Source organism: Aedes albopictus, chromosome 3 (genome assembly GCF_035046485.1).
Source record: "Aedes albopictus strain Foshan chromosome 3, AalbF5, whole genome shotgun sequence".
Classification (NCBI taxonomy): domain Eukaryota; kingdom Metazoa; phylum Arthropoda; class Insecta; order Diptera; family Culicidae; genus Aedes; species Aedes albopictus.
This window is the reverse complement of record NC_085138.1, coordinates 30,737,527-30,751,362: the sequence shown is the minus strand read 5'-3', so window position 1 is coordinate 30,751,362 and position 13,836 is coordinate 30,737,527. Positions and strand designations below refer to the sequence as shown.

The 13,836-nt window shown below is 43.2% G+C and overlaps 2 protein-coding genes across 2 annotated transcripts in view; both read right to left on the bottom strand.

The window, feature by feature from the left end:
- Positions 1-13,836, bottom strand: part of LOC109419187 (RNA-binding protein asd-2) — a 395,970-nt gene that overhangs the window by 320,400 nt on the left and 61,734 nt on the right. The gene's annotated exons all lie outside the window — the stretch shown is intronic.
- Positions 7,936-13,398, bottom strand: LOC134290166 (uncharacterized). Its single transcript, XM_062857222.1, has one exon. It carries the CDS (start codon positions 13,396-13,398, stop codon positions 7,936-7,938), a length of 5,463 nt encoding a protein of 1,820 aa, XP_062713206.1.

Below are 13,836 nucleotides of genomic sequence, written 5' to 3'. Positions count from 1 at the left end.
ATTCTGTGATAACTATTGATACAAAAGTTACAGATAGGTTGAATTTTGACAATAAAAATGCACCAAAACAAAATATTTTTTAGCAAAAAATGCTGAGGCCAAATCATGTTGGTCTCTTCAGCAAATTTACTCGGCACCACACAAGAAACATATTTGCCGAAGACACCATAATGATATGACGTGACCATGTTTTGCTGAAGCATTTTTTGTCTTGGTGCATTTTTATTGTCAAAATTCAACCAATCAATTCAATTCAATTCAATCTGTAACTTTTGTATCAATTGTTGTCACCTAACTTTTTCAATAGCTTTCGAAAATTGAAAAGATTAGTAGTTCGTCACAGAAAAACTGAAAACAATCGGTTGAGAAACAACTGAGATATGGCAATCTAAAGTTGACTAGTTTGTATGGGAAAACGGCTTTGGTGCATTTTTATTGTCCGATACTGTATATTCCCTCAGAAGTTCCTCCAGATTTTTTTCCAGAGATTCCTTCAGGAATATGGTAACTCTTTCACGAGTTTTCCCATGAATTTCTTCCGAAATTCCATGAGAGATTTTTGTTGCTTCAAAAGTATCTTCGAGAAACTTTTCAATGACTCTTCTTGAATTCTTTCAAGGATTCCTGCCGAATTGCCCTCAAGAAATTGCTCCAGAAATTTGTTTAGGAATTCTTTCAAGAACTTCTCCAGGAATTCCCTCGGAAATTCCTCAGGGGTTGCTAAGAAATTTCCCAACAGATTCCACCAGGAATACTATAAAGGATTTCTCTGGAAAATGTGTCAGAACAGTACTCCACGGATTTCTTTCGGAGAAATTTCAAGTATTTATCAACGATTCCTCCAGAAATTCGTCCAAGAATTTCCTCCTCAGGATTTTCTCTTGAAATTCCCTGAGGAATTCCAGAAGAAATTTCATCTAAGATTCCTTTAGGAATTGCCTCAGGCATACCTCCAGAGATTCCATAAGAGATTCTTCCAGAGTTTCCGTTAGAGATTCCTGCAGAGATTTTCTCAAAGATTCTTCCAGGGAATCGCTCATGGATTTCTAAAGGAATTCCCTCAGTGATTCCAATAGGAACTTCATCAGAAATTCTTTTAAGAACTAATTGAGGAATTCCTCTAGAAATTCCCTCATGAATACTTCCTTGAGGAATTTTCTCGGGATTGCTTTAGGAATTCCCTCGGAATTAATCCTTAAATTCCTTTGACATTCCTTCAGGAATTCCTTCAGCGATTCCTCCATGTATACCCCTGGGAATTTCTCTAGGAATTCCATCGAAAACTCCTATGGTATTTCCTTTAGGAATTCCCCTTAAGATTTTTTACCTCTAGCAACTCCCTCAGAGATACATACTCGAACTTCTTCAGGGATTCTTCGAAGAACTTCATCAGGGTTTCCTCCATGAATTCCCTCAGAAATTCCTCCAGGAATTCTCTCGGAAAAATCTCCAGAAATTCTCTCAGGATTCTTTCAGGAATCCCCTCAAGGATTTCTCCAGGTACTTCCTTTAGAGATTCCTCTAGTAATTCCTCTGCGAATTCCCTCAGGAATTCCATTGGAAACTCCCTTAGAAATACCTCTAGGAACTCCCTCGGGCATTCCTCTAGTAACTTTCTCAGAGATTCTTCTAGGAACTCCTTTAGAGATGGCTCTTGAAAATTCCGCAGAGATTCCTTTTGTGGGGTGCACACAAACGAAAGTGTCATTCCTTTTACCTGCCCTTCCCCTAGCATCAGTAAAAGCAAACGTCATGACGCGGTTGTCAGCGTGATGCTGGCAGATTGAGAAGTAAATTTTTGGCAGAGTAAATCCTTCTTCATGACCAGAAATAACGATTGCTATTCTCTTTCCAAAAATCCAAATCACGACCCTGATATCTGAAATATGACTTGGAGTCATACAATTGCGAAACAAAAAAAAACGGATTTTTGCACCGCTTTACGTTTTCGAAATGAAGGCCTGTGAGTTTAAAGCAGTAAATAAGTGAAACATAATAAAAAAAAAAGTCGATTGCTCTAAACTTTAGATGTGCGTGTGAAAATAGTGTCGAAGTGGATATATGGGACTATCAACTAGTGAGAAAAAATAGGATGGACTGATGTACATTTTGTGGAACATGTGGCTGCGTTGCCAGACGGACCGACTTTCTTGAGTCTGAACAGACAAGGTATTTGGAGTACACAGCTCAAATTTTCACGAGTAAAAATCTTGAGAACCATCAAACGGATCTGGCTGAAAACATAACTCAATGTTTACTGTACGGAAGCAAGCATCTATTTACATTTTCAGCCAGATCCGTTTCACAGTTCTTCAGATTTGTGCTCGAGAAAATTGGAGCTACGTACTACAAATACCTTGTCCTTCATGGTCAAATGGAAGCGCACGCTGGACAGTTCAACCAAAGGAAGGTTGACCCACAGGTTGATTCCGAGGGTAGAGGGTCTCAGGGGATCTCAAGGGCATTTCAGGGGATCTCAAGGGGTTACTTGAAGCGCCTCCGAAATTAGTTTAATTCCTCTGAAACAAGTCTTGAATTCTACACTTGAAAACAATGCATGAATCATTTGGTGGTCTTCAGCATAATACTTTGGCACATTCTAAAGTATTGCACCAAAATTGGTTACAGCAAAGAAAGAAAAATCGATTACGTTATTCAAGAAAAAAATATGTGTCTCTTACGAGGAAAATGCAAAAATTAACATGTCTAAACTTCAACCGCGATGTACAAAGCATAGACAGAATCGATCTTGCACGAATTTTGCACAGTTATTAAAGCTTTCAGGTAGCTTTACGATATGTGGTTGGCTGGGTTACCCTATACGTATTCATATTTCAGAAGTAATTCCTGGAGACACATCAATAATATCTCTAGAAAAACTTCCTGACATATTTCTGGAGGAATTTCTTTAGAAATTCCTTGGAAATATTTCTGAATCATTTCCTTAAAGACTCCGTGGAGAAATTCTTAGAGGTATAAATAAAGGAGATTGTGAAAAGGAATAAACCATGTGCATTAGTGGAATCGAGTTCAGTTCAGTGACTTCAAAGGATGGAGATTGTCAAGTGGCTCCGTAGCTTGGAGGAAAGAAGCGCTCGTCTAGCGAATTGGGAGTCGTGGGTTCGATTCCAAACCATGAGCAAGTGGATTTCTTTTCATAATTCAAATCTCAATTTGTTCATCAAGCACGTATTTATGTTTTGTGAAGGCAATCAAACGTTGTAATTTCCACTTGGGTTCTTATGTGTAAACAAAAATGTTGTTCAGCAATCAGCATCGATGTCTTCTTTCGTGTGCTGTAATAACCTAATATAAACATCTTCAAGTATTTCTACAAAACAAACCCTTGAAAATTCCCAAATTTTGTGTATGACCAACAGAAAACCAATTGCAATAAACTGCACAGATTTCTCTGAAGGATAGTGCACTCAACTACGACTCAAAATATTGCCTCTTCTTGACCACGTAAAAGCGTATGAACCATTTCAGGATACAACAGTGCAACATAGTAGCTTGTAAGCAGCTTGTAAATAAGTCCTGCATGATAGTACACTCCATTGGCTACTGGAACAGCGTCATGCAATGCAAATACCTTCAATCGAACGTACTCAAATAAACTACGGGTTCCACCCAGTCTCTAGTTCTTCGCTACATTGGTAACATCAAGGACATTCAAATATTTCGCAATTGATTGCACGGACAGTTTCATCCTGTTCGACCCGGGCTCTCGGTTCTCTGGTTTGCAATATCAGATGGAAAAATGGCGGTGACATTCATTGCGATTATTTATTTAGAGAATGTATGTACAAAAAGCAGACAGACTGCGTGAGCCGCTTTCGTCCGGAACAACGCCGAGCGATTCGGTGAAGTATGCAATCGGGGCAAGTTTGTAAGTGTACCGTAAAATGGGGTAACTTCGGCAGGGGTCCAACTATTTGAAATTTTAATAAAAACAACATACGAGAAAGGGGTACTAACAAGAAGTATATAACCTTCGCAGAAATTAGTATATTTACCAAAACTTCCATTTCATTTCGAGAAACAATCAAATAGAACGATCTCACCTAAACACCAAAGCAGCAGCTACACCGAGACATATTTCTACTCAGTAACTAAGTTGCTCTTACTTAGAAAACGATTGGTCTTTTGCTTTTCTTCTCAGCTTTCGTTGAAGTGTGACAACTCATTGGCAATGAGCTTTTTCCAGAAAACTCAGAAAACCAACAATTATTATAGAAAAAGCTACTTCAACTTTTTGAAAGCAGACATGACGAGCAATCTTCCGGTTTCCTTCGAAGGGTACCGATATGCCACTTTTCACGGTAGTCACCGAGTCGCGAAACTGCATCCAATTTATTGCAACATTCAATATCAAATTACGGTCCATTGGATGGGGGACCAGGTTTGTCGCTGTTGCTGCTGGAAATTGAGAGGGTTCAGACCGCTCGTTCTGCGCTCATGCCGCTGTTGTCATATGTACATGTAAGTGGTGCATATACATTGTACACAGTTCCCAAGTTTTTCCTCCGTCTCCTGGCTAGACGCGACGAACGGCAAGCGTCAATATTTTGATAAGCTCCCGTTGAAGTTTTGTAATTTGTCAGCGCGACCGCACCGACGACGATGATGGCGCATCGTTCTCGCGAGTCGCGTACCTTACGTTATATTGATGCTGCTGGCGTAGCTTAGTTCGGATACTTGGAAGGTGATGAGCAAGGGAGGTGAATACGATCAGTACCACCTGCTGAGTGGATGGACATTTCTGGGAAGGAAGCTGTTGACAGTAGGAAAAGAATACTTTTGGATATTGAATTGCCATCTACATATATGGTAGTGCTGGTGGCGCTGATAGATGGCACAAGTATGCTCAGCTCATCAATCTGACGCTGCATTCAATAATTCAATCTTGATGAACTTTGAAATATGTAAGTTCAATTGTCATGTGGTAAGTTGCGAAAATTTCCATAATGCAAGCTTCCTGAACCGACACACAGTGATCCAGACATGAAACTACGTGGCAAAATTGCCTAATCATAGTAGTCTGCTAGGTTTTGGCCTAACTGAATAAACTGAAACATTATTGAGCAATGTTATATGAATGGCATTTTCATTATTTGTCGATTTCTTCGAACGAATACCGAACAAAATTGCTGTTTTTCATACAAATTGGCTATACATATATCATTATGGCGGATGCTGGGTCATTAGGCCGAATGGTCATCAGGACGAATTGAAAGTTAGCCGTTGTTTTTACCTTTTCCAACAATTTTTGCCAAAAACTAGTTTAACAATGAAACTAGAAAGAATAGCCTAGGTTTTAAAGAAGGAAAAATTTATTAATTGAATATCAGCAGTTTCAGCGCCAAAAACTATTTTAGCAATGATACTTGAAAGAACAGCCTATATTTAAAAGAAGGAAAACATCATGGGTAAAGTATCAGTAGATTCAGCATCAATAAAGTATCTCCGTGCCGGTCACGCGATACACACATGCAAAATGGTCATTTGCAGAGGAAGCTCTCAGTTAATAACTGTGGAAGTGTTCATAGAACACTAAGCTGAGAAGCAGGCTTTGTCTCAGTGGGAACGTAACGGCAAGAAGAAGACCCAATGACCATTCGGCCTAATGACCTTCGGCCGAATGGGCTAACACCATTATGGCGCTAATGTTTTTGTAGCTGCAATTTTGCGTAATCAATTCGGCATACTTGGACGAGCGTTTGAATCGAATATCTACGTGGGGAGTAGCTAGGAGTGATTTGTAAGAAAAGGGGGATTCATTTAACAGCGTAAACTGAGTAAACAGATTAAACGTCGCGATTACCAAGGCAATCTTTGATTATTTCATTCGCAAAATCATGAAACATTTCAAATAAGCAGAAACTCATGGCTTATGCAGCAATTTAAGGTGACTTGGTGCATCACAGAATTTTCATAGGAATCATTGACTTTTTAATTTTCAATGATTGTTTGCCCCGCGTTTTTAAAGTGATAAAAAACGGGAAATTTTGCAGTCACGCAGTAGAAAAAGTATCATCACACTCACCACGAGTGAGCATATGGGATGATACATTTTCATCCGAATTTGCGCTTTGGTAACTGAGTTTTATCACTTTGAAATTTCGAGCGAGATTTCAATGATGCTGATGACGCACTACGCGTCGTTAATCTGTTTAGTGAGTACCCCTAAAGAATTTCTCGTACTAATAATATGTGATGTTATTTTGAAGCCAAAAGAGTTATTTTGATTTTTTTTTTCATTGCAGGTGCCTAATATTCACAAGAATTTACGAATACACTTTTGGAAGACATTGGATTAGTTATATTATTTGACTTTTTTAGTAGTTGAACTTGCTTGCGTTCTTTATAAAAAAAATCAGCATTTTTTCCACCAGCAGATATATGTAAAAAGATACAGAATCAATATTTCCAATTTATTTAAGAGACAGTCAACGCTCCTGATATTGTAGATGAATGATCGATATACTGAAACCCATTTGAGAGATGTTCAGAAATTGAATTTCAGCAATTTTTTTCTCAAAATTGGACCGTTGTGCGACCTAGTGTTTTATGTCGTTGAAATATTTTCTTAATCCAATGAGGCAACGATGCAAAGCACTTTTTTTCAATATTTTGCATCAGGTTGAGTGACTATGACCACTTCGTAGTTGCTTCTCCGGCGTCACCTACATCTTCGAGGAATCAGAAATATATAAAGTCAACGACAATTCTGACCACGTCCTTACGATCATAAAAAAGGGAAGGAATGTTAGTATAACGTGTGTTACATTTAGACATTATAATTACCTCTGCATCTATACAGTCAGCGCTTTATCACCCAAGTAATCAGTACGCATTTGAAATAGCATTCTTGGAGTATTATAGTTGCATTTAGAAAAAGGCGTTTAATGGAAATTTATGTTAAATGCGCCTAGAGTTCTACCTCATTGCAGGTTTTGGCAAAATAAAAATTGAAATGCCCAAGAAGCAACGCCTCGTCATTATGGATAACAGAAAAAATAGACTAAGGTATGTTACTTTCATCGTTCACTTTCATGCCCACTCCAGTTGATGTTAGTTGGTACTTTTTACTTGCTGTAAGAGTGATTGCGCTTTGAACCAGTGTTGTGATATTTCACGATGCCTAACGACAATCACTGTAACTCTTACTTCAAATGACAAACGCCGACCATCAAAACAAAGACCTCGCCAAAGCAACGCATGATGAAACACGAAGCTTTGACTGCATGAATTTTTGTTCTACGCATTACATTCATATTCAAATTACATGTTATATGCCGTCGCAAAGCTGAGCCGACTTGGGCTTCCTTCATTGATCATCACCTGGATTAATTCGCATCTGTCCTCCAGGAAGGCCTTTGCTAAGATCCGTGATACCCCAAGCAACACACATGTTGGGGCCCAAAATTAGCTCCAACGTTAATCTGATGGTTCACTTTTCGAAGTTTCACACACTTGCTCTGAAAAGCACTATAAGCCCCTTTGGCCCTGGAAGGCGCTGGGACTCTGCCCTGGAAGGCCACTACACAATTGCCCTGAAAGGCATCAATTTCACCACCCTGGAAGGTTTTCGGTCGCGAATCGAGGAAAAACTACTTGTTTTTACTAATAACAAAAAACTACATTACTTTATTTAATAAAAACGATAAATTTAACAAAAGGTAAAGTTTTCCCGATCTTAACGCCGCGACGGTACAGTTGATTCTGCCTCTGCTCTGGTCGTGCGGTGAGCACGCCCGTTTTTCTATTTCCGCCAAAACTGCGCGACGACGATTGCGTTCTCGCTTCTCCGGTTCGTAGATGGATTCGATGCTGTGGTGTTGCGTTTGCGTTTGTTGCTGAGAGCTAGGCTGAGGGGTTTGTCAATGATCGCAGCAGTCGGATTCTCACTCAGCACCCGCACGTCAAAAATTTTCAAACGTTCGACGGAAACGGTCGAACATTCTCCCCGCCGGAAGATGAAGAATCGCCTTCCTCCATTGGTAATGGACAAATTTTCCCGATCGGTCTACGGAACAAGCCTTGCGAAGTTTTCACGTCGATCACTCGTACCTTTCCGTCCTTTCCTGGGTAAGTCTTGACAACTCTTCCGATCTTCCAGGATTGCGCCGGCTGGTTGTCCTCCTTCAAGATGACGATCATGTTTTCCCTGATGTTCGGCTGTTGATCTGACCACTTTCCACGGATTTGAAGATGGTGCAGATATTCGGCCGACCAGCGTCTCCAAAAATGCTGACGAAGTTGTTGGATGTACTTCCAGCGGCCTAGTCGGTTGATCAAGACATCCTCATACGATGGCTCAGGGATCGCTGTAAGCTCACGCCCAATCAAAAAATGACCTGGTGTAATCACAGTCAAGTCGTTGGGATCACTGGACATCGCGAAAAGAGGGCGAGAGTTAAGTATAGCCTCTATTTGTGTCAAAAGTGTTGTAAACTCCTCGAAATTTAGTGATGTTGTTTGTAGAATCTTCTTCAGGTGCGACTTTACACATTTGACGTTCGCTTCCCAAATACCTCCAAAATGAGGCGTCCGTGGAGGGATGAACCGCCATTCGATCTCCTTCGGGTGGCAGAAATCGTCGAGTACCCCTTGGGTTTGCTGATCCTGGAACATCACGTACAGTTCACGAAGCTCGTTGTTGGCTCCAATGAAGTTCAGCCCGTTGTCGGAATTCATTTGGGCCGGGACTCCACGGCGGCTTACGAATCGCTGCATTGCCGCAATGAACGCTGACGTCGTCAAGTCCGAAACCAGCTCCAAATGCACGCACTTTGTAGCCATGCAAATGAAGACCGCTATATACGCCTTAACTAGTGTTGGTTTGCGTAGTCCATGCTTCACAAAAACAGGACCGGCGTAATCAATTCCTGTTCTAGTGAACGGTGGTCCTGGAACAACTCGGCTCTCTGGAAGATTACCCATCTGCTGGTGAACATCCTTCGGGTAAGCCTTAAAACACCTTACGCACTTCCTAGTTATCATTCTGGTTGCCGATCTGCCATTGAGTACCCAAAATCTTTGGCGGACTGCGGCTAACAGACCCAGTGGTCCAACGTGGAGGTTTTCTTCGTGGATAGTTCTCATTAGAAGCTTTACCACAACGTTGTTGTCTGGCAAAATTAGCTGGTGTTGAGAATAGTGTGGTAGCCTTGAGTTCTGGATTCGTCCACCCACTTTGAGCAATCCTTCTTCATAAATTGGACTCAAATTGCCAATTCTCTTGCACGGTTCTCGTTGCTTCACCCGTTCAATTTCTTCTTGCAGCTCTGACATCTGGATTACTCGAACTATCACCTTTAACGATGCTCTCATTTCCTGGATACTGACTGATGCTCCCTTGGACCGATGTGCCTTATCCTTTTCCTTGCAATTGCTTATGAATCGAAGTACCAGGCCAATCACACGTTGAAGTTTTCGGAATGAGCTGTACTTCGTGAAGACCGGCAACATTTCAATCGAAGCTGCAGAGGCCTGCGTAATCTTCCGTAGTTCTGGGATGTCATGCTCTTGAAGCGCCTCTGTAGAATCTGGCTGGATGCTTGCTTCACACAAGAACGCGGGACCGGTCCACCAGAGTGAGTTGAACCGCAGGGCATCCGCAAACTGCCCCCTTGATACAATATCCGCTGGGTTATTTGATGTATGTACGTAGCTCCATTTGGCGTTCCACTTGGTGGTCGACTCGTTGATCTCGGAGACTCTGTTCCTCACGAAGACCTGAAGCGCTCCTGGGGATTTTTCGAGCCAGGCAAGTACAATTTGACTATCACTCCACAGCGAAATGTTTTCGAAATTCATCTTCATTGCAGGAACTACCTTGTCTACAAGTCGGCTTAGCAGCAATGCTGCACACAGTTCCTTCCGTGGTATAGTCAATTCCTTCAGCGGGGCTAGTTTCGACTTACTGCACAGTAGTCTGGTGGTGACGCTCCCATCGCTACCGATGCAACGTACATACAAGCACGCACCGTATGCAGCGCTCGATGCATCCGCGAATCCGTGGAGTTCAATAATCGCGGAATCTGGTGATACTACTCCTCGAGGAATCCGCATAGTCGAAATGGCTGGCAAAGACTCGGTGAACGTCTGCCATACCTTCAAGAACTCATCCGCTAGTGGTTCATCCCAATCGAACCCACTTGCCCATATGCGCTGCATGATGAGCTTGGCAACTACCACTATCGGTGACACCAAATCCAAAGGATCGAAGAGCCTTGCGATTTGGGACAACACATAGCGCTTGGTGATTTTATCCGGGGCCTGGTGATTCCTTGATTCTGGAACTGCGAACATGAATTCATCCGTCACTGGATCCCACAGTATTCCAAGGGTTTTAATAACTTCGCTGCCGTCGATGTTTTCCAACTCCAACGGTTTTTCTCTGTCTTCCTCTGGAATGCAGCTCACAATCTCTGGCGCGTTTGATGACCACTTATGTATGGGGAATCCTCCAGACTCCAATAGCTGCTTCAACTGTGCCAATTGATGAACAGCTTCTCGAATACTTCTTGCGCCCGTCAGAACGTCGTCTACATAGAAGTCGTTCTCTACAATTTCTGCAGCTTCTGGAAAACGCTCCTTCTCATCTGCTGCCAGCTGTTTCAATGCTCGGGTCGCCAGGAAGGGCGCGGATGCTGTTCCGTATGTCACCGTAGTAAGCTCGAACACCTTCAACTTCTGGCTTGGGTCGGACCTCCAAAATATTCGCTGTAACCTTGTGTCTTCCGGCGCCATCTGGACTTGCCGATACATCTTGGCGATGTCGGCCTTGAGGACGTACTGATGTTTCCGAAATCGCAATTCAATGCTGAACAGGTCGTTCTGCACCACAGGTCCTATGTGAAGCACATCGTTGAGAGATCTACCAGAAGATGACCTCGCTGAAGCGTCAAAGACGACGCGCAACTTCGTACTACTGCTCGACGGCCTCAATACTGCATGATGTGGTAAGTAGTATGTCTGCAGATCGGGGGGATCTAACGACTCATCAATTTCGTTGCAGTGTCCCATGGTCTGGTACTCCGTCATGAATACCGCATATTGGTCCCGTAGATCTGGATTACGGATGAGACGTTTCTCCAGTATCATGAACCGCTTCAATGCATGTGCTCTGGAGTCACCCAACTCGTTAACGTTTGACTTGAACGGTAATTTAACAATGTACCGGCCATCTTCTGAGCGCTGATGAGTCTCTTGAAAATGACGTTCACAGAACTCATCATCCGATATGGATTCATCCTGGCCTGGGATGTCTTCTACTTCCCAAAATCTTTGGATCAACGATTCCAACGGTGGAGATACGATTGCTGCATTGGACTGTACTATTGTTTCTGGAACCTCGCCATCGCTGATGATTTCTCCTGTAACGATCCATCCTAGCTTCGAGTTGTGCAGCTCAGGAAGATTATCTGCCAGTTTCAACGTCCCTGGAACCAGTAGCTGCCAGAACAGACCACATCCGATCAACAAATCAATGTCTTCTGGCCGATGGAAATCAGGATCGGCAAGATCAAAGTTTTCTGGAATACCCCACTCTGACGTATTGATGTGAGTCAAAGGAAGTGTTCCTGTTATTCTGTCGAGTACCAAGCAGTTAAGCCTGGCGGAGAAATCGGAGAGTCTGGATCTGAACTCCACCATCATTCGTTTGTTCCCAGTGGACGTGGTCCCGTTGATCCCGGTGACGGTCACAAGCGTTGGCGACGAAGGAAGATCAAGAAGTTTTGCCATTCTAGATGATACCATGTGCGACATTGAACCTGGATCAATAAATGCCCGACACTTGTGCGTCTTCTGATTTCTGTCCTTGACATGCACCACAGCGGTCATCAACACCATTTGACTTGGAGACTGCGGCATGCCATACGAACAGACGGTAGATTTGGCCTTGTCCTTCAAATCCGCAGGTGAAGGTGGATGCTGCTGCCTGCTGCTTCCCGGCTTCATCTCTTCATCGCTGTCGTCCTGGTGTTTTGGCTGTGTAGGGTTGACACGTTGCTTGTCGCTCGATCCTTTTGAAGCGTCTTCCAGGTGCAAAAGAGTGTTGTGTTTGGACTTGCAAATCATGCACGTCTTTTTCGATTTGCACTCCGACAACCGATGTCCTTTACGAAGACAGTTGAAACAAACCTTCGTATCCTTCGCCCTAACTATGCGTTCAGCAACACTCAATGCACGGAACTCCTCGCAGCGGAAGGTTTGATGGACCTTGTTGCACAGATGACACGAATATCCACTGCTGTTGTCGGTGGTAGTGGCTGCCAACGACTTTGTAACTCCCTTGTTCGTTGCTGGTTTCTCGGATCCCTTGCTCCTCTGTTGGATTCGATTGGTCGCTGCTATCGGAATTTCACAACGTTCGAGAATCTGACAGCGCTTCTTCAAAAAATCGATGGTGTCCGGATAGCTGGGAAGCTCTCCATAGTCGAGGGTCGCCTCCCACAACTTCCTTGTCTCAGGATCCAAGGCATCCGACAGATGTACGATCACCATCAGATGCGATACTCCATCAAAGCGCTGACCCATGAACTCCAAGTTGTCCACATGTCGAGTGCACTCTTCTACCAGGTCTCGAAGCTCGACCGATGACTCCTTTGTCATTTTCTTCAACTTCATCAACCCGCGGAGATGAGTTTCGATGATGTTCCGTGTATTCTCAAAACGATCTTCGAGAATTTTCCATGCTCGTTTGTAGTTGTTATCGTTGATTGTTCTGATGTCGATTATCCCAGATGCCGATCCAACCAAAGACTTTTCCAAGTGATAAAGTTTGACAGCATCTGAGTCACTGGAATGCTTCATCAAGTCCAAAAACATTGACTTGAATTTCGGCCAGTTTTCGTATTTGCCGTCAAACGTAGGTAGGGGAGCCCTAAAGGATTGCTGCTGGACGATAACCCTGTTTGATGCGGTGGGTATACCCGACGAACCCGGTGGTGGTGTTGAAAGAACGCCCTCGATTGTTTGGAGAACCACCAGTGTGTCGGTATACAATTCTTCGAACTCTTCGTATTTAGTTTCTTGAGATTTCCTACCTTTTTTGTTGACGTTATCCAATACCTGGCTGTGGTACAGCAGATACTCGTTGTAGTGCTTGTCCAGGTTTGTCTTCATCACCTGCACCCTCGGCAGGTTCATCTGCTGTCGTTCCGTCCGGATGGAATTCCGCAGCCTGGTGACCTTCGCCTTTACTTGCCCACGCTTGTAGATGAGCAAGCTCAGATCATCTTCCTCACTTTCGTTTTCACTTTCTTCCTCGTTTTGTTCTTCATGTCCACTCTTGTTTTCTTCTTCATGTTCACTCTTGTTTTCATCGTTTTCTTCCTCATGGCCATTCTTGGCCGATTTTTGTTGCGAGATTTGTTCCAGCGACATGATTCACTCACGTAGTTTAAGGATTGGTCTTCGCAAGAACAAATTCGCAATCTCCACCAACACTGGTTCCACTAACACTTGTTTTTGCTTTTTGGTTTCTTTTGGCTGAGCACGAGCAGCCGGTTTTCTTCTTTTTAACACTCCGGTCGACCGCGAGCGGCCATCTTTTCTAAAAACACTGTGGCACTCTGGCTAACCACGAGCGGCCATCTTTTTCGAAATCACTTAGGCTGAGCACGAGCAGCCGTTTTCTTTCCCAAATCACTTTGGCTGAACGCTAGCAGCCAGTTTCTTCTTTTTATTATCGCTCCGGCTGATCACGAGCAGCCATCTTTTTTCAAAACACTGGATGCCAGTTTTCTACGTTTCTGGCTAATCACGAGCGGTCATTCTTCCCCAAACAACGGTGGCACTCAGGCTAATCACGAGCGGCCTTTC